Source organism: Ambystoma mexicanum, chromosome 6q (genome assembly GCF_040938575.1).
Source record: "Ambystoma mexicanum isolate Mex_15411 chromosome 6q, UKY_AmexF1_1, whole genome shotgun sequence".
Taxonomy (NCBI): Eukaryota; Metazoa; Chordata; class Amphibia; order Caudata; family Ambystomatidae; genus Ambystoma; species Ambystoma mexicanum.
In genome coordinates this window covers 929,275,619-929,294,686 of record NC_090937.1, presented here as the reverse complement: position 1 = coordinate 929,294,686, position 19,068 = coordinate 929,275,619, and the positions used below count along the sequence as shown (strand labels likewise).

Sequence of the window (19,068 nt, the reverse complement as noted above, 5' to 3'; positions counted from 1 at the left end):
AACTCTGAGCAGGGAAACGACCTTGCCCGACAAGAATAGAGGTCCTCTTGCCGAGCGTGAAAACCAGTTCCGTGACCTCGCATTTCGTGATACCTATGGTCCTCATTAGCCCTGATAATCCGGATCGATTACATGCAATTGAAGCTTACGTCGACAGCGGTGCCATCGGCAATTATGTGGATCATGAAATGGTTTTGAGGATGAATCTAACTCTTTGTCCCAAGGCTGTAAAGGACGTCATTACTACGGTGGATGGTACGGAGATAGCCTCCGGGCCAGTAACGCATACCACTCAAGAGGTGACGCTAGTAAGTCAAGATGGACACCATGAGAAGATCGTGTTCGATGTGATCAAGGCCCCTCAGTTTCAGATTATTCTAGGAATACCTTGGTTAGAGAAACACAATCCTCTGATCGATTGGCGAGCAAGAACGGTCCAGTTTCCAGAATGTGTCTCTACTTGTCACCCTCCACCTGGTGTTGCACTGGCCGCAATTTCTTCAGAGACTCCCCAGTTACCTCCCGAATACCTAGAATACCAAGATGTTTTCCGGAAGGATCAGGCTAACTCTCTACCTCCTCATAGGTCTTATGACTGCCAGATAGACCTGATACCTGGATCTACTCCTCCTTGTAGTAGAATTTATGCCCTCACCGAGCCTGAGAACCTTCACCTTCGACAATACCTGGATCAATACCTGGCAAATGGGTTTATTCGTCCTTCCAAGTCCCCTGCTTCTTCAGCTTTGTTCTTCGTTCCAAAAAAGGAAGGAGACCTTAGAACTTGTATCGATTATCGCTCCCTGAACCAGATCACCGTTAAGAATAGATATCTGTTACCTTTGATCCCTGAACTCCTGAACCAAGTCAGAAAAGCATGCATATATACAAAGCTGGATCTTAGAGGAGCTTACCACTTGGTACGAGTAAAAGAGGGCGATGAATGGAAGACGGCCTTCCGCACCAAGTATGGGCTATTTGAATATCAGGTCATGCCCTTCGGACTTTGCAATGCCCCGGCCGCCTTTCAATATTTTATGAACAATGTCCTCAGAGAGCTCATAGATGTATGTGTTGTTGTTTACATTGACGACATCCTCGTTTATTCTTCATCGGAATCTGAACATCAGAAACACGTGAAAATGGTCCTCGAAAGATTGCGTCAACACAAACTTTTCACTAAGTTGGAAAAATGTGTTTTCAACGTAACTGAAGTTGAATTCTTGGGATTCATATTATCACCTGGCGGAGTGCGTATGGATTCAAAGAAGGTCGATGCAGTTCTCAAATGGCCATCACCATCCTCCGTAAAAGGTGTGCAAAGCATGTTAGGCTTCGCTAACTTTTACCGCAGGTTTATCCCCGAATTCTCTCGAATAATCCAGCCCATCACTGCCTTGTTAAAGAAAAACAAACGTTTTGAATGGTCTACCGAGGCGGAACAAGCTTTCCAGGATTTGAAGACTAAATTTATCTCTGCACCAATCTTAAAACACCCTCGCCCCGAACTCCCCTACATTGTGGAAACTGATGCTTCAAGCCTTGCCATGGGGGCAGTTCTATCACAAAAGGACCCGGTAACCAATCAGTTGCATCCCGTGGCATTTTGGTCCCGCAAATTCTCGCCTCCTGAAATCAATTACACGATTACTGACAAGGAACTTCTGGCTATCAAGTCTGCTTTTAAGGCTTGGCGGCATTATCTGCTGGGGGCCCGACACACCGTTACTGTGATTACGGATCACCGAAACCTGCAATATTTGAAGACCGCAAAAGCCCAATCCTCTAGACAACTCCGTTGGGCATTATTCTTTGCCGAGTTTGACTTCATAATTACCTATCGACCTGGTACAAAGAACGGCAAAGCCGATGCCCTTTCTCGGATGGGAGTGGAAGAACACTTGGTCAACCCTAAACCTGTACCAATCATTCCCGAACAAAGAATTCTGGGTGTAATCGCCACAGAATCCATAAAGGAAGTTAAGGATAAAGCCAGGCAACTTGTAACTCCAGCAGACATACAGAATTGGCATCTGCAGGGAAAGGACTTTGCAGTAAAGGACAACTTATTGTATTTCCAAGAACGATTATACCTACCCAGCACAGATTTACAGAAAAAAGTAATCTCTTGTTATCACGACTCTTTAATGGAAGGTCATCCCGGTATAGCCAAGACCTCAGAAAAGATCAAGCGCTACTTCTGGTGGCCGTCTTGGAAAAAAGATATCAGAGACTTTATAATGTCCTGTGGAGTATGCGCCCAAAACAAGAGTCAAAAGGAAAGACCAGCAGGCCTCTTACGCCCTATTGACATCCCACCTCGCCCTTGGCATACGCTTTCTATGGACTTCATCACCGATCTACCTCCATGCTCCGGATACAATACGATTCTAGTAATCGCGGACTTATTCTCCAAGATGGCGCATTTCATTCCGCTCAAAGGCTTGCCAACAGCAGCAACTCTGGCCCGAGAATTTCTCGAAAACATCGTCCGACTGCACGGTTTTCCTTCGGTTCTAATTTCGGATCGAGGTAGTCAATTTATTTCTCATTTTTGGCGAAGTTGCTGTCGGTCGGCTCAAATTGATGTGAGACTATCGACCAGTCACCACCCTCAGACCGACGGACAAACCGAGAGGACCAATCAAACTCTGGAACAGTATTTACGCTGCATGCTGCAACAAACTGAAAAAACTTGGAAAGATATCCTTTGGATAGCCGAGTATGCCTACAATAACTCTGTCCATTCGGGAACTGGGAAAACCCCGTTTTTTCTTTTGTACGGCAGTCACCCTCGAACCTCGGAGTTGGATCCCCTCCAAGATCTTGAAACACCAGCAGTAGACTACCTGCATTCTACAATCACCCAAGCCTTTAAGGAAGCTGTTTCTCACCTTCAAAGGGCTAAAGAACAATACAAGAAAGGAGCAGATCAACATCGGAAGGAAGCCCCTCACTATCAAGTAGGGGATCAAGTCTGGTTATCCACCAAATATCTATCTCTAAAAGGGCCACGCACATTCAACCCAAGATACCTTAGTCCCTATTCCATCATTACCATAGTAAACCCAGTAGCGGTCAAGTTGGACTTGCCCCCGCACATGAAGATACATCCGGTCTTCCACGTCTCTCTATTAAAACCTGTGCAACCTCAAACCCGACTAACCAAATCTCCAAAACCTATCCTAGTGGATGGAGAACTCGAGTTTGAAGTCAAAAGCATTCTGGACTCCAAGATCTCCAAATCTAAACTATTCTACCTAATTGACTGGAAAGGCTACGGCCCCCAAGAGAGATCCTGGGAACCTGCTGAATATGTCCACGCTCCTCGCCTAATCAAAAGATTTCACCGAACATTTCCTGACAAGCCAAAACCCCCGGAGAAGCCCGGTTTGGGAGGGGCCTTGAGGGGGGGTACTGTCATGATCTCTGCTTCCAAAAGGTCAGGGTTTTCCCAACTCCCTTGGAAGCAGATCCATAACCCAGGTTCCGAGTGCCAACCAGTCCCAATTGGGACCTTTTGGACCCAGCCCTGGCGCCAGTGGCACCAGGCTCATAAATATGCCCAGTCCCAGCGCTGGAAGCGCCAGGCTCATAATGCTTGGGTGGATTTACCTTCAGCAGACCATGCTGCTTACTTGCCTGCCAGTTGAGCCTCTGATCCTCTTCTGTTTGGAACTACTTTTCCTGTTGGGTGGGGCTGGAGCCACTCCCTAGATTCAGAACACTGGAACTCTTCTGGAAGGCAGGAACTCTTTTCTTACCAGGAACTCTTTTCTTACTTAGGCGTGGCTGTGTAAGGAGACACCTAAGCACTACAGGAGGCTATTTAAACCACACCCGGTGGATGAATCTTGCTTTGCGTTATTCTGCAACCTCTGCAGCAGAACGCTCATCGTGTCTTCTGCATCCGGTCCTGGGCCTAAGGAAAAAGGCTTACCATCCTGAATCCAGTCTTCCGCAACACCTATAAAGACAAGAAAGAACAGGTTAGCATTCCGGCATCTGAAAGGCAAAGGCTTACCATCCTGAATCCAGTCTTCAGCAACACCTATAAAGACAAGAAAGAACAGGTTAGCATTCCGGCATCTGAAAGGCAAAGGCTTACCTACTCTTCGTACGCTCCGGAGACCTTCGGCGCTGCATCCCGCATCTGAAAGACAAAACAAGGTGCGTTTAAAGACATTGGGGAACTTTAATACTCACGTGCCATTACTCCTTTCCACATCTAATCCAGTGGGTATTCCGGCACCCTGCAGCCGCTCCGAACTCGTACCTGCAAAATAAAAAGACAGTTAGAGCGCATAGTGAAGCAGGCAACAATCGCTTACTTACGTGCTTCCAGGCGCTTCTATTCATCACACGGGCTCCATCTTCAACTCACTTCAGCCCGTCATCCGCCATCGCCGGAACCCTGCAAAACAAGAGACATCATTACTAAAGACTTTAAAGACATTTGAATGACTCGAAACTTACCGTTTGCAGTAAACGACGGACAGCAGTCCTCTGAAGTCAAGAGGCCTGCGCTACCTATCCAGTGAAGAAACTGGTTACAGCACCCTGCCCCGAGGCAGATGGAGAGCTCGGCATTCACTTACCTAAGGTGAGAGCATTAACCTTTGGGGGTCTACAGGAGAGGAGAAGAGGAAAGAGATAGGGACACCCCAATAACCCCAGTTCATTAACCCCATATTTTCTATCTGCAGACATCTTACTCTACACGTCAGGCATACAGTGCACAGAGGTCCAGCCCAAAGAGCCAACCGGGTGCTACACATCACCTTTGAAGATACGGTAGTCGCCCAGTCAAGACCGGCGCCTCTGCGAGAATCAGGTGAGCGTTACAATAGGCCCATCGTGAGAGGAAATTGTAAGAGAACATAAACTGTACTGCGGGGTAGATTGGGAGGGTCGATGAGGAATACGTGGGAGGAACATCCAATCAAAAGAACGTTATAGTTGGTAAGTAACTTATTCTTCGAATGGATTGTGTCCTCTCACGTATTCCTCATCTTGTGATAGACTCCCATAGCAGTAACCAATTTGATGGTGGGAGTGCTAGTTCTTGTTTTCATGTACAGAGTGAAGTACTGCTCTGGCAAATAGCCCCTCATTGGAGGAGGAGGCATCTAAGCAATAATGCTTGATAAAAGTATGCATTGATGCCCATGTTGCAGCCGAGCAAATATCTTTTGCAGGGACTCCCCTCTTCAAAGCCGCAGAAGTAGTCATTCCCCTTGTGGAGTGAGCATGTAGCCCATCCGGTGGGTCTTTTCCTGCTAATCTGTAGCATTCCAGTATAGCTAGAATAATCCAGTGGGATATGCTTTGTTTTGTCACCGCTAACCCTAATTTACGACCTGTGTAGCCCCTAAAGAGTTGGTCGTCTTGACGTAATTTTGTCATTCTTGCAATGTAAAAGCTGAGGGCCCTCTTGGGGTCCAGCCTATGTAATCTCTCCTCTTCTTTTCCCAAATGAGGAGGAGGATAGAATGTTGGTAAAACAATTTTCTGTGACAAATGGAAGTCAGAAACTACTTTTGGTAAGAAAGATGGTTTAACTTTCAGAACTACATTGTCCTTGTAAAATGTGGTGTATGGAGGTTTACATGAGAGAGTCTGTAGTTCACAAACCCTGCGGGCTGATGTTAAAGCCACAAGAAGAACAGTCTTTAGTGTTAAAAGCCTCAATGGACATGAGTGCAGAGGCTCAAATGGTATACATGTTAGGAATTTAAGAACTAAATTTAAATCCCAAGTTGGAACATGAAATGGTATTGGTGGCTATACATTTGTAAGTCCTTTTAGGAACTGTATTATTAATGGTATTTTAAAGTAAGAAACCTCTTCCGAGGAGCGCTTAAAAATGGACAGCGCAGCAAGATATCCTTTGATTGTTCCGATATGGAGCCCCAGATTGGCTAGATGTAATAGGAAGGAAAGCACCATTGGTGTGCTACATTGAAAAGGGTCCACACCCCTATCTTTGCACCAGTTACTGAACTTATTCCAACGACACCGGTACAAGCATTTTGTTACTGGCCTCCTGGCCGAAAGCAAAATCTCCATTACGTCGTCCGGAAGATTCCAATCCTTGTATCTCAACCTCTCAGAAACCATGCATGAAGGTTGAGTGTGTTGACCTCTGGATGGAGAACCCGACCTTCCTCTTGCGAGAGAAGATCATCTCTTTGTGGAAGACGTACTGGAGGGCAGATGGACATGTCTAGAAGGTCCAGGTACCACGTTCTCCTGGCCCACTCCGGGGCAATTAGGATCATGGTTTTACTGAACTTTCTCAACCTCCTGATTACTTGAGGAATCACAGGGACTGGAGGAAAGGCGTACAGCAGGGGAAAATCACAATCCACTACGAACGCGTCCCCTAGAGCTCCTCTCGGGGGAAATTCCCTTGAGCAATACTGATCGCACTTCTGGTTTACCGTGGTTGCGAACAGATCCACTTGAGGGGTTCCCCAAAGGGCAAAGATCTCCAGAAGGACTTCCTGAGCCAACTCCCACTCGTGGGAGACTGTGCTCTGCCTTTTCAGAGCGTCTGCTGCCGTGTTCTGCTCTCCGGCTAGGTGAACTGCCGACAGAGAGATTCCTTCTTGTATTGCCCAGAACCAGAGCTGCATTGCCTCTCTGCACAGAGGAAGTGATCCTACGCCCCCTCTTTTGTTGAGGTATTACATGGCCACTGTGTTGTCCATCATTATCAGGACATTCTTTCTCTGTACGGAGGGCAGGAAGGCCTTCAGCGCTAGTCTGACTTCCCTCAGCTCCAACAGGTTGATGTGTAGTTTGGACTCCGAGGGAGACCAACGTCCGCTGATTGTCGGATCGTTGGTGTGAGCTCCCCACCCCGTGAGTGAGGCGTCCGTCACTACTGTTATCTCCGGCCATGGTTGCCAAAAATATTCTCCCTTGAGGATGTTGTCGCTGCAAGCCCACCATGATAGATCCTGAGCAACTGCGCTCGGGACTTGCAGAAGATCTGACATATTCCCCAAGAATTGGGACCACTGAGTTCTGAGGGCCCATTGGAGGGATCTCATTCTCAGTCTGGCCTCTGGCACCAGAAAAATGCAGGATGCCATGAGGCCTTACAACCTCAGGAAATCGAAGGCCGGCAGATGCTGGGCTTTCTGGAATTTTGTTACCATCTGCTGGATGTGGAGAGCTCTCACCTCGGGCGGCGAGGTTTTGCCTGAGGAAGTGTCCAAGACTGCTCCGATAAACTGGAGTTGTTGGGATGGTATCATGTGGGACTTCTTGAAATTGAGGGAGAAGCCCAGGTTGTGGAGGAAGTGGCAGGTGGTCGACAGGTGTTCCTGAGCTTGTTCTGGAGAACATGCTCCGATAAGCCAGTCGTCCAGGTAGGGGTGGACGTGAATCCCCCCTCTCCTGAGACTCGCTGCCACTACCGCCATCAGTTTGGTGAAAACCCTCAGAGCGGAAGTCAGCCCGAATGGCAGAACTCAACTCTCAACTCAAGTGAGAACCGCCAACTGCGAACCTCAGGTATTTTCTGTGCTTGGGATGGATTGGCACATGAAAATGAGCATCTTGAAGGTCCAATGATACCAACCAGTCTTGGAGTTGGAAAGCCTGAAGAATCTGAGAAAGGGATACCATCTGGAAATTGCCTTTCCTGAGGAATTTGTTTAGTTTTCTCAAGTCCAAGATGGGTCTCAATCCTCCGTCCTTTTTGGGGATGTGAAAATAGGGGGAGTACCAGCCCTTGTTCCTCTCCGCTACAGGTACATGTTCTATTGCACCTTTCTCTAGCAGGGTTATAATTCCTGCCAAAGGAGCAGATCTGGAATTTTGGTAGAGCTGGTTCCTGGTGGATGATCGTGAGGTCTTTTTAGGAAGGGAAGGCAGTAACCTTGAGCTACTGTTTCCAGTGCCCAAGCATCTGAAGTAATGCCCCGCCATTCTTTCAGATGCTGAGAGATTCTGCCTCCCACTGGTGTTTTGTATGATAAGACCTCAGAGAGATTTGGAGGCGGCTGCAGGAGCGGCTGAGGGCATAGATGCCATTCCTGAAGATGGCTTTGTAGTCTTTGCTCGTCCACCACGAGTGACATTTCTTTTGCCCCTTTGAAAAGCCTGTCCTCTTCCTCTACCAACAGAGGAGTAGTATCGAAAAGGACGACCCCTCCAGGAAAATGAGCCCGAATAGGGTTTCTGAGGCTGTCTCATGGGCGCACTAAGAGATTTAGCTGCCACTTTGGAGGTCTGTAGTTTTTCTAGGCTCTCATCAGCCTTAATACCAAGCAGCCTCGAGCCATCAAAGAGCATGTTGAGAAGTCTGGTCTGCACATCTGGTGCAAACCCTGATTTTCTCAACCACGCAAATCTGCGTAGCACTGTGCTTGATGCCATGGATCTGCTAATACTATCAGCAGTATCCAGTCCAGACTGGAAGCATTCCCCCATTGCCTCCTTCCCGTCATTGACTATATTCAGGAAGTCTTCCCTTTCCTCGCCTTCCGGAATTTGTTCAGCCGCCGTCGAAATGCATTCCCACAGGGTATGTGTGAACCTGGTCAGGGTACAGGTGACGTTGGTCGATTTCAAGGCCATGCTACCCGAAGTAAAAACTTTACTAGCCCAGGCATCAACCTTTTTGTCCTCCCTGTCCGGAGGTATGGTTGGGTATGTTGTCTGCCTGGAAGTAGTAGCGGCCTGAATAACCAGACTTTCTGGCGTAGGGTGTCTACTCAGGTATTCTGGATCAGAAGTAGAAGTTCTGTACTTCTTTGGGAGATTGCTGTCTACTGCAGCAATGCTATCAGGTTTTTCCCAGTTCTTTCCAACTGTTCTTTGGAGCGCCCTATGGAAAGGAAGAACAGGGTCTTTCTGGGGTCCCCGGACTATAATGTCCGTCATATCGTCTTGCTCAAACGTAGGAAAGGCTCTTCCCCAACCCATATATTCAATCACCCTACTCATCAAATTCCTATACCCTGAGTCTGCATGGACTGCCCCTTTTGGGGAAGGACCAAGCCTGATATGCATATGGTTTTTCCCCTTCTGTAACGGCTTGGCAGGCTGAAAAACGATGGTCTGGAGGGTTGCCCAGAGCGTTGCCTGTGGTTATGATTAATTCAAAACCTTCCAGCCATCACCTTTCTGTTTTGCCTGCAGGATCAGGTACAGCAAACTGCAATTCGGGTGATGTGTCCACACCACTAGCAGAATGCAGAGTCTCAGATAGGTCTCTCATTTTTGTCTCAGGGTCTATCAGTTCCTCTGGAACTTGTCTAGTGCCATATTTTACTCCAAAAGGAGTGACATCTTCATCATCTGAGCCAGATTCTTCAAAAATTGAAGACATGGACCTAAAAAAATCCTATTTCGGTAAAGGTGTAAACCTTCTCTCTTCCTCTTGATTTGTTGTCGAAGGAATCAGTGTTTTCTTCAAGGGGGTCAAAGGAACCTTCGACATACATTCGACGAAGCCTTTGACAAAGGCGTCGAGGATAATTTAGGCTTCGTCGTCGAAACTGTCGGCGCCGATGGCATCAACTAAGTTGCGCTCGACTTCGACAACTTTTGTTTCTTATGAAGGATCGGAGAAACACTCGATCCTCGAGGATCTCTCGACGATTTGTCGACTCGAGATTTATGGGTACTACCAGGCTTTACTGTCGTAGTTCCCGACTTCCCTGTGTCGCCCAGTGGAGCAACCTGGGTCTGGCTTTTCTGAGGTTTCTTTGAGGGGGTCGAGGCCGCGGCCTCAAAGACCTGCATCATTTTTCTTCTAAAGATCTCCCATTTTGAAGGGGAATACGATCTAGTGGGACATCGGACCAATTCCGTCGATGAATCGGATGATGACGATGGAGATCTATGTCTCCTTTTGAGCTTTTTAGAAGACGACGAAGAAGATCGCCGCGACCTGCTACAAGACCGGGATCTCTTCGAATGTTTTTTATGACGTTAAGATTCCTTTGAATCAGACGATTTCTTATGTTTTTTAGACAAGGCTTTCGAAGGCTTTGACGCCTCCCGCCCCACCGCTAACTTACTTTTCCTCTCACGGAGGGCCTTCTCCGTCATTGAGCCACAGTCACCAGTTCGATGGTCTGAGCCAAAGACACCAAAGACAGATACGTTGAGGATCGGTGATTAACATCTTCGAACCGCAGTCGATACACTTCTTAAACCCAGTTTTGGGAGTCGAAGCGGTTGATGAAGAAGACATTTTCTTGACAGAAAATCTCGAAGCGTGCCGTTCACAAGAGCGAAGCAATCGGAAAAACAGAGCTGAAGCCAACGGGCGCGCCTCGAGCTACTTATACCATCAGTGACTTCGACACGGTACGGAGCCCGTCAAGGGACATTCGACACCACAACCTCGAGCACAGCACCCTCTGCCGGAAAAAAATATTCCGAAGCAGCCAAGCTGGCGAACGAATTATCACAAGATGAGCAATACGTGGGAGGACACAATCCATTCGAACAATGTCGTTGTGGATGCTTCATCTAGAGTAGCAATTAAAGACCCAGATGACGTGGATGAATTAAAAAATGAGGAGGAGGAGGTAAGAGACATTTGTTTGGTGCAAGGGAGTGTGAAGCAAAGTGATTGGGATGAGGCGCATATTCAGGACGAGATTGTTCAGTAGAGTGAAGGATCTCATGCAAACAAAGTGGATTGGTGAGGAGTTGAAAGAGTTTAGGAAAGTTTGGACAAACTAACCATTAGTGGAGGATATGTGTGTAGGGGCCACTGTCAGATTGTTCCTGAGGGTATGAGAAAACAAGCTGTAGATCTAGGTGCTAGGGGTCACCTAGGAATAGGTGGAACAAAAGTATTGCTACATGCAGATTTCTGATGGCCTGGGGTGGATACAATGGTGGAGAGCACAGTTAAGCAATGTAACGATTGTGCGGAGAATTACGAGAGACTTTGCATATCCACCCTACCAATGAAGGCATGTGAAGTGCCAAAGGAGCCATGGGAGGAAATTGCTTTGGAAGTGCTGGGTCCTTTTAATTTCAAATGGGCAAGGGATGTGCACCTACTTATGGTTATGGAAATGTTGTCCAAGTGGGCGGAGAAGTGCATAGTGAAGGATAGAACCTCCGGCAGTAAAATCATGTTTCTTGTACTCTTGTTTTGGAGGGAAGATTTTACCAACCGGTTGATGACACATAATGGACGTCAGCTTGTGTTGAGGGAGTTTGAAACATTTCTTGATGGGTATGCGTTAGACCATATAACCACAGCTTTGTTTCATCCTCAAGGAAATGGAGGTGTAGAACGTTTTAACAACTTGTTAATCAATGCTGTAAGGATTGCTGTGAGGACAAAGGTAGATTGGGTCAGGGTGGTAATGGAGCGAGCGTTCCAGGATCATTTGGCTCTGCATTCAGTGACAGGGCTGTCACCATTTGAGGTTTTGAAGGGAAAGGGGCCTAATTCACATTTATGTCTGGGTTGGATGGAGAGATCTGTTATAGCGCATACAGACACGGAAGCAGTGTGGGACAGGATACATGAAAATGAGGTAGCAGCAAAAAAAGAGGTATGATCTAACAGAACTGTTGCAGAGATTTTGAGGTCGAGTCTGGTGACTGGGAGAAGCTAATGTTGCAAGGGAATGTGAGAAGGAGAAATGACTCACCGTAATGTTCTTTCTATGGATTCTTCGCCCACAGATTACCCATCAGATATCCTCATCCAGCTCTGCTGCTCGGAAAACTTTGACAGCTGGCGTAGTGGTCCTCGACTCGGCCGTCGATCCGTCTTGCTCAGTGCTCGATGGTCGGCTCTGTGACATTGGGCGTCGTATGTGTACTGTGTCACTACGCCCCGTACCTCAGTTCCATTACATTTTTCCCTGTGGTCGACCACTGCAGAGGACAATAGCGAAAAAAGAAGGCCAAATAGCCAATAGAAGGTTAACAAAGAGGATACACAGACTTGGTTAACAAAGACTCCACAATAGCAAGAATGAAGCTTGCTAGACAGAAAACTGTCATTTTAGGACCAACACCAGACGACTACACACCAAGACAGGCATGCACCAATTGCTATCGTTTTCTGAGCGGGGATGGATGGAGGGGCGATGAGGAATCTGCGAGAGAAAAATCCATAGAAAGAACATTACAGTGAGTAATTTCTCCTTCAATGGATTGGCTTTCTCCGGAAGCTTCCTCATCAGATAGACTCCCAAAGTAGTGGAACAATGGAGGACAGCAGAAAGTTGGCAATAACAGGTTTTGCAGCACTGCCCTGCCAAAACGAGCATCAGCCCCATGGGTGACAGCCAGGCTGTAGTGACTCGTTAAAGTATGGAGTGAGGACCAAGATGCCGCTCGGCAAATGTCCCTAACTGGGACTCCCCTTTGCATGGCTGTATATGTGGAGACTCCTCTAGTTGAGTGTGCTCTGATGCCAGGAGGTAGTTCCCTGCCTGCAGATTGATAACATTCTGCAATGCATAAGATGATCCATCGGGAAAGTGTCAGCTTAGTCACAGCTAGACCTTTCCTGGCTAGAGAGTAGGCCACAAATAATTAATCAGTCGTTCGATATTCTGACATCCTGCAATGTAAAAACTCACGGCCCTTTTGGGATCCAAACGATGAAGTTCCTTCCGTAGGCATCATATGCATATATCTGGAAATTAATCTCTGAAGATCCCATTCAGTGGCCCACATAAAAGGTAAATGGGGATTGTTGATCCTGAGAGTACTATGGGAGTATTTGATCACACTGTGGACACAAAATGGTCTTGCTAGACTTGATCGGACATATCTGTCTAGAATGATTTCACGCACTTCATTGGGATGCCTTTCAGCTCTACCCTTTTAGTCAATCCTTTAAGCAAGAAAGATCTGGGCTGAAAGAGTGATGACGTTATGAATTTTGAGGAAGGAACAGGGACAAGGTCTGCAGCTGAGGCCTCAGTATGTGCCAGTTGTTGAAGACATTAAGCTTTTTCTAAGGAAAATATTTAAATGATTGAAAGGCAAAAAATGTATACATTAAATATTTTCCGTATTTTAGAAAAATGTTGGATGACTATTTCAATAGATAGAAATGCTCATTTCATAAAACAAGACCCCTTGACTGACAAACATAGTAGAAATCTTGTTTGTCCTGAATACTAGTTCTTTAACCTTTGCTTATTTACACTACTGTTGTCGTACTGTGTTTGCTGTGTGCGTAATAGAAACATTCACTGAAGTGTACTGCATAAGTTATAAGATTGTATTGTGAATTCTCATTTGCTGTACCTATTCTGCCCATACCCATACTTTTGTGTGAGGGAATAATGCATTAGCTTTGCCAGTGCTGGACGTGTTCAGTGAGCTGCTAAATTATTTTGTGATTTTTCTCATATTTTATGTTTCACATTGTCATACTCAATAAACATATGCTTTTCAATTGAGCATTTTTCCTGCTTGTAAAACCGAAAACATCATTAAGAGTTCTGTGTGCGGGCCATCTTGCCTCTCATAGTCTCAATTTTGATTTGAGTGGTGACTTGCGGCAAAACTGAAATGTACTTGAGCAGTTGTACATACACATGTTGCCTAAATAAGCCAATGCATTGGCTGCTTCAGGTTTATTCGTTAAAGTATTGCATTTACTTTGTGAATTAGACAGCTAGTATGCTTTCTTTTAAAAGATCTACTTAAAATGTGCAGAGGTCCATAGTGCATGAGGTGCTGAATAAACTGAGCCATGTGGGGAGAGTCTGACTGTGATCTGCTCATGATCCTCTTTCACTTATTGAATGGACCATCCATCTATTACTCAGTGGCATAAAGCGATAACTTCTTTGAATTTAAACCACTTAGTACAATTATTCTTCTATTCAAAAGGTAGTGAGTTCTTATGAGGAGTCAGAGACAGAGGTGACAAAGACTGATGGAAAATGTGGAGCAGGACATCAAACATTGCCTACCCGGCTACAGCCTGCTCCACAAATTCATTTGACTTGCAAATATTGCTTACTACCCACAACAAATTCAGTAACCGTGATGTAGGAGTAATGAAGATTGTTTGATGGCTGGGATTGGGTAAACAAAAGTAATAATTGATTTAGCTGTGTTAAATGTATGAGGATTCCCTCTTGGATTGGTGGATATTTTGCTTGCCTTGCACTCTAACACTAAGATGAGGGTGCGTCTTGACCAAAAAGGGAACTACACAAGGAGGATAAATAGTTGTTGCTGGTTGCACCACAGATGTGTCCTGATGCCATTTTTATTTAATTTATACATAAGCGACTATGGTGAAATTTTTCCTGAAAAGCTAGGACATTTGCCAATCAGTTACCTGGCATACGCCAACAATTGATCTGACCCCTATTGGCCTCCAAAAGGCCTGGACAGCGACTAGCACCTATTTTGCATCATAAGATCTACAAATGAATGTACATTAGTAAAAAAACTTTATGATAAATTATGTCAATAAAAATTAACTAAATTTCAATTGGTGTATTTCTAAGAAACGCCTGGAAGTTGTCCAGAATTTTAAATATCTGGGCATAAAGATCAGTGCGAAGAAAACCAAACAAATAGACTGTGATCGGATAATAAAGAAAACAAGAATGAATATGTCTGAAATATATGCGTTTGACAGGAGATTTGACAGGTTTTCGGCTATCCCAATGGTTACGTTTTACCACCTAAAAGAGGTTCCCCGCTTGTTATATGGAGCTGAAAGGGGTTTATTGCCCAATATCTGGGGGACAGTGGAGTCGTTCATTTAGAAATGGTTGCTTATCCTTCCAAAAAGGACCATGATCACTGTTATTAGACATGAGGTGGGTTTGGTTTTGCTGAAAGCGCATGTGGATTGGCTGCGGCTGCAACTCTTTAGATCACTCTTGCTTCCTCCAGACAACCGTGTGCTGTCCGATCTATGCATTGTGCTGCTTTGCAATACCTCTACAGTCCTGATTGAATGGTTTCAAGCAAGTATAAAACTTCTGTCTGACTACAATTTGGACCGTAACAAACTTTTTGCTTCATGCTATGATAAAAAGAGGACTATTTTTGAGTTAGATTGGATCAAGAACAGAGCGACAGCACTGGATTATCATTTGTTCTACCATTTCGAGCATGAAGTAAGAGCATTTAACGAGATGCCTTTCTTTCTTATACAGCACCCCCTCAAGGAAACATCAGTCTGAAATGTTACGTTTTAAACTAAACGTATTCCCTAGAAGGGAAGTAATGGGTGCTAGACAAGGAACTCAACTTACTTTGCGGCACTGTAGGTATTGTACTTTGCAAATTGAAACAACTTGCCATCTTTTAATTGAATGCCCTGCCCTGTCTGAACTTCGCTTTAACTTCTTTGGGCGTTTTGCCTTAGACAAAGAGGCCTACAACACTGATTGGTTTTGGTCAAGGATTTTAAATAGCTGTAAACTCTCCCTGGATATATCAGTTTTAAAGTTTTTAAATGTGTACTGTATCAAATGAAATTGTTTATATTTTGTTTTACTATGAATGTTAGATGTTCTAACTTTTATCTGTTTGTAGTGTATTCAATTGAATTGATGCATTTTTTATGATTGTTTTTTTATTTCTTTTTGCAAAGGTTATTTTGTTAACCATATGCAAATAAATAAATATGAGAATGCCAACATTTTTGGTACAGCAGACATTTAGGCTTAAGACGGCAAAGGTTCACCAAGCATATAATCTAAACACCACAAACAAATTATATCAGCCAAAACATTTGAAACAAATACAATTTTTAAACCGATACCTATACAAAAAAAATGCTTCCATAATATAGTATAAAGGTTGCTCACAACCCCTTTATCAAAATAGATAGTTTCTATTGGCCAAACATACTTTTGCATGTAGATCATTTATCTCAGCAGTAGATCCAGGATAGAAAGCACATAGCTTCACTAACAGTACATCATTGTTTGGAATCATCAGGAGAAGATCTGCTGCCAATTCCCTGCACAAAACGAAGATAAATGGGTGTCAATGTAACTGAACCATGTCTAACAATAAGATGAGCAAAAGTCAACAGAACCCAAAATCCTTGCAATGCAAATACTGCATTTATGGTTGAAAAGATTAACGGCCATTGATCAAAAGATAAAAGCACTCACTCATGCAAAGCACACTCTCAAATGACCTTCAACTTCATTTTGATATGGGTTGAGAATCTGCGTGAAACAGCCATACCACCACCTTATTCTTGTGCTCTACACCCCCCGACTTCACCCCATAAATAGATAAATTGGAGCAGATGAACAAGTTACTTACCCCTGGTAACGTTCTTTCAACTGGATGTTCCTACAATGGTTATTCCTCATCTTTGACATTCGTATCTCGCCAGCTTTGCTGCTTAGGAAAAATGTTCTTGGCAGAGGGCGCTGTGCACAATGTTGTGGCGTCGATGTCCTTTGAGGGCCGCCGTGGAGTGCCAACGTCATCAGTAGTATAAATAGTTTGTGCCGCGCCCGTTGGCTTCAGTTCAGTTTTTGGTTCCCTAAATCGAGGAACTAACCAGGCGAAACCCAGACCATAAGCTCTCCAGTAACGCAGAGTGTAAACCCCATAAATTGTACCGTGGGGTAGGCTGGGAGGGGTGATGAGGAATACGTAGGAGGAACATCCAGTCGAAAGAACGTTACCAGGGGTAAGTAACTTGTTCTTTGAATGGATTGTGTCCTCCCATGTATTCCTCACCTTTGATAGACTCCCAAAGCAGTGACAATTTGGAGCAGGGAGTACTATTTAAATTGATTATGAATGAAATGAAGGAATGCCTTAGCAAAAAGACCTACTTGATTGGAAGAGGAGTCCAAGCAATAATGCTTAACAAATGTATGTATGGGCGACCAGGTCGCCGCAAAGCAGATATCAATTATCAGGACACCCTTTTCAAGAGCTGTGGAAGTTGCCAGGCCCTTCGTGGAATGAGGTCGAAGCCCTTCCGGCAGGTCTATGCCCGCTAATCTGTAGTATTCGCCAATAGCAAGTGTAATCCACAGGGATATGGTTTGTTTAGTTACTGCAGGCCTCAATTTAGGCCCGTTGTATCCCACAAATAGTTGATCATCATGGCGAAATTCTGCCATTCTTGCAATATAAAAGCTTAGAGCCCTTTTTGGACCCAGCCTATACAGCCTTTCCTCCTCCTTACCTAAATGAGGGGGAGGATAGAAAGATGGAAGTGTTATCTTCTGCGACAGATGGAAGTCAGACTACTTTCGGCAGGAATTATGGTTTTACCCTGAGGACTACCATATGAAATGTTGTATGAGGAGGCTTGCATGAAAGGGCCTGCAATTCACTTACCCTGCGGGCTGATGTTAATGCCACAAGTAGTGCAGTTTTCAGAGTGATACTGAGATGTTCCTGGGTTTGTTCAGGTGAACGAGCCCTGATCAGCGAATCGTCCAGGTAAGGGTAAACGTGAATCCCCCCTCTCCTGAGACTCGCTGCCACTATCACCATTAACTTGGTGAAAACCCTCGGGCGGAGGTCAGCCCGAATGGCAGAACCCTAAACTGATAATGAGAACCGCCAACCGCGAACCTCAGGTAGTTTCTGTGCTTGAGATGGATTAGCACGTGAAAGTAAGCATCCTGTAGGTCCAATGATACCAACCAGTCCTGGAGGTGGAGAGCCGGAAGGGTAACCATCTTGAACTTGTCCTTCCTGGGGAACCTGTTCAAGTTTCTGAAGTCCAAGATGGGTCTCAATCCTCCGTCCTTCTTGGGAATGAGAAAGTAGGGGGAATACCAACCCTTGTTCCTCTCCGCTACAGGTACATGTTCGCTTGCACCTTTCTCAAGCAGGGTTAAAATTTCAAGGAGTGGATCTGGAATTTTGACAGAGTTGGTTCCGTTGGATGATCTTGAGGCCTTTTTTGAAAATAAAAGGCAGTAACCTTGGGCTACTGTTTCCAGTGCCCAAGCATCTGAAGTAATGCCCTGCCATTCCTTCAGATGCTGAGAGATTCTGTCTTCCACCGGGGTCTTGTGGGTCTAGGCCTCAGAGTGGCTTAGAGGCAGCTGCAGCAGCGGCTGAGGGTAAAGCTGCAGCTGCTGGGGCGGATTTAGCACCCCTTCCTCATCCACCACAAAGGAATCTTCTTTGCCCCCTTTGTCCAGCCTGTCCTCTTCCTCTACCAACTGAGGAATAGAAGCGAAAAGAACGACCCATCCAGGAAGATGAGCCCGAGTAGGGGTGTTGAGGTTGTTGAATGGAGGCGCTAAGGGACTTGGAGGTCTGCAGCTTCTCCAGACTCTCATCCGCCTTGCTGGCAAACAACCTCGAGCCGTCGAAGGGCATGTTGAGCAGTCTGGCCTGCACAACCGGTGCAAACCCCGACCTTCTCAACCACTCAAACCTTCACAGTACGGTGCTTGCAGCCATGGATCTGATGATGCTGTCAGCTGTATGCAACCCTGATTGGAGACATTCTCCCATCGCCACCTTACCATCCTTAAATAAATTCAGGAAGTGTCCCTTGCCTCACCTTCTGGAATGTGATCAGCCACCATGGCAACACAGTCCGACAAGGTATAAGAAAATCTAGCTAAGATACATGTAACTTTAGTAGACTTCAAGGCCATGCTGCCTGATGAGAAGAACTTGCGAGCCCATGCCTCAACTTATTGTTGCCTCTATACGGGGGATAGAAGGATAGGAAGACTGCTTAGTTGAAGGAGCACTAAACTCTCTGGCGTAGGATGTTTGGTGAAACAGTCTGGATTGCTGCTAGAGGGTCTATACTTCCTACAGAATTTCCTGTTCACAGCAGGCCCAGATTCTGGAGCTTCCCAATTGGCCACAACCTTCCTCTGAAGGGCCTTGTGTAAGGGTAAGATGGGGTCCTTCTGAGATCCATGATCTAGGATGTCAGTCATGTCATCCTCCTCATATGCCCGGGAAGCTCTACTCCACCCCATATACTATGTGACTCTGTTCTTCAGGTTTCTGTAGCCTGAGTCGGCATGCTCTGGAGGGTCAGACCTGCCAAACTCCAATTCTGGAGAAGTATCAAGTCTGCTAGCAGACTGCAGTGAGTCACAGAGATCTTTCATCCTTGATTCT

General features: G+C 45.6%; 1 protein-coding gene across 3 annotated transcripts in view; it reads right to left on the bottom strand.

Annotated features, from left to right (window-relative positions):
- The window catches only part of WDR17 (WD repeat domain 17), a 2,439,098-nt gene that overhangs the window by 464,423 nt on the left and 1,955,607 nt on the right, over nt 1-19,068 (bottom strand). For all 3 annotated transcript variants that reach the window (XM_069631441.1, XM_069631439.1, XM_069631440.1), the window contains one exon: nt 15,841-15,952. In XM_069631441.1, coding sequence (XP_069487542.1) covers nt 15,841-15,952 — 112 coding nt within the window. The remainder of the gene's footprint in view (nt 1-15,840; nt 15,953-19,068) is intronic.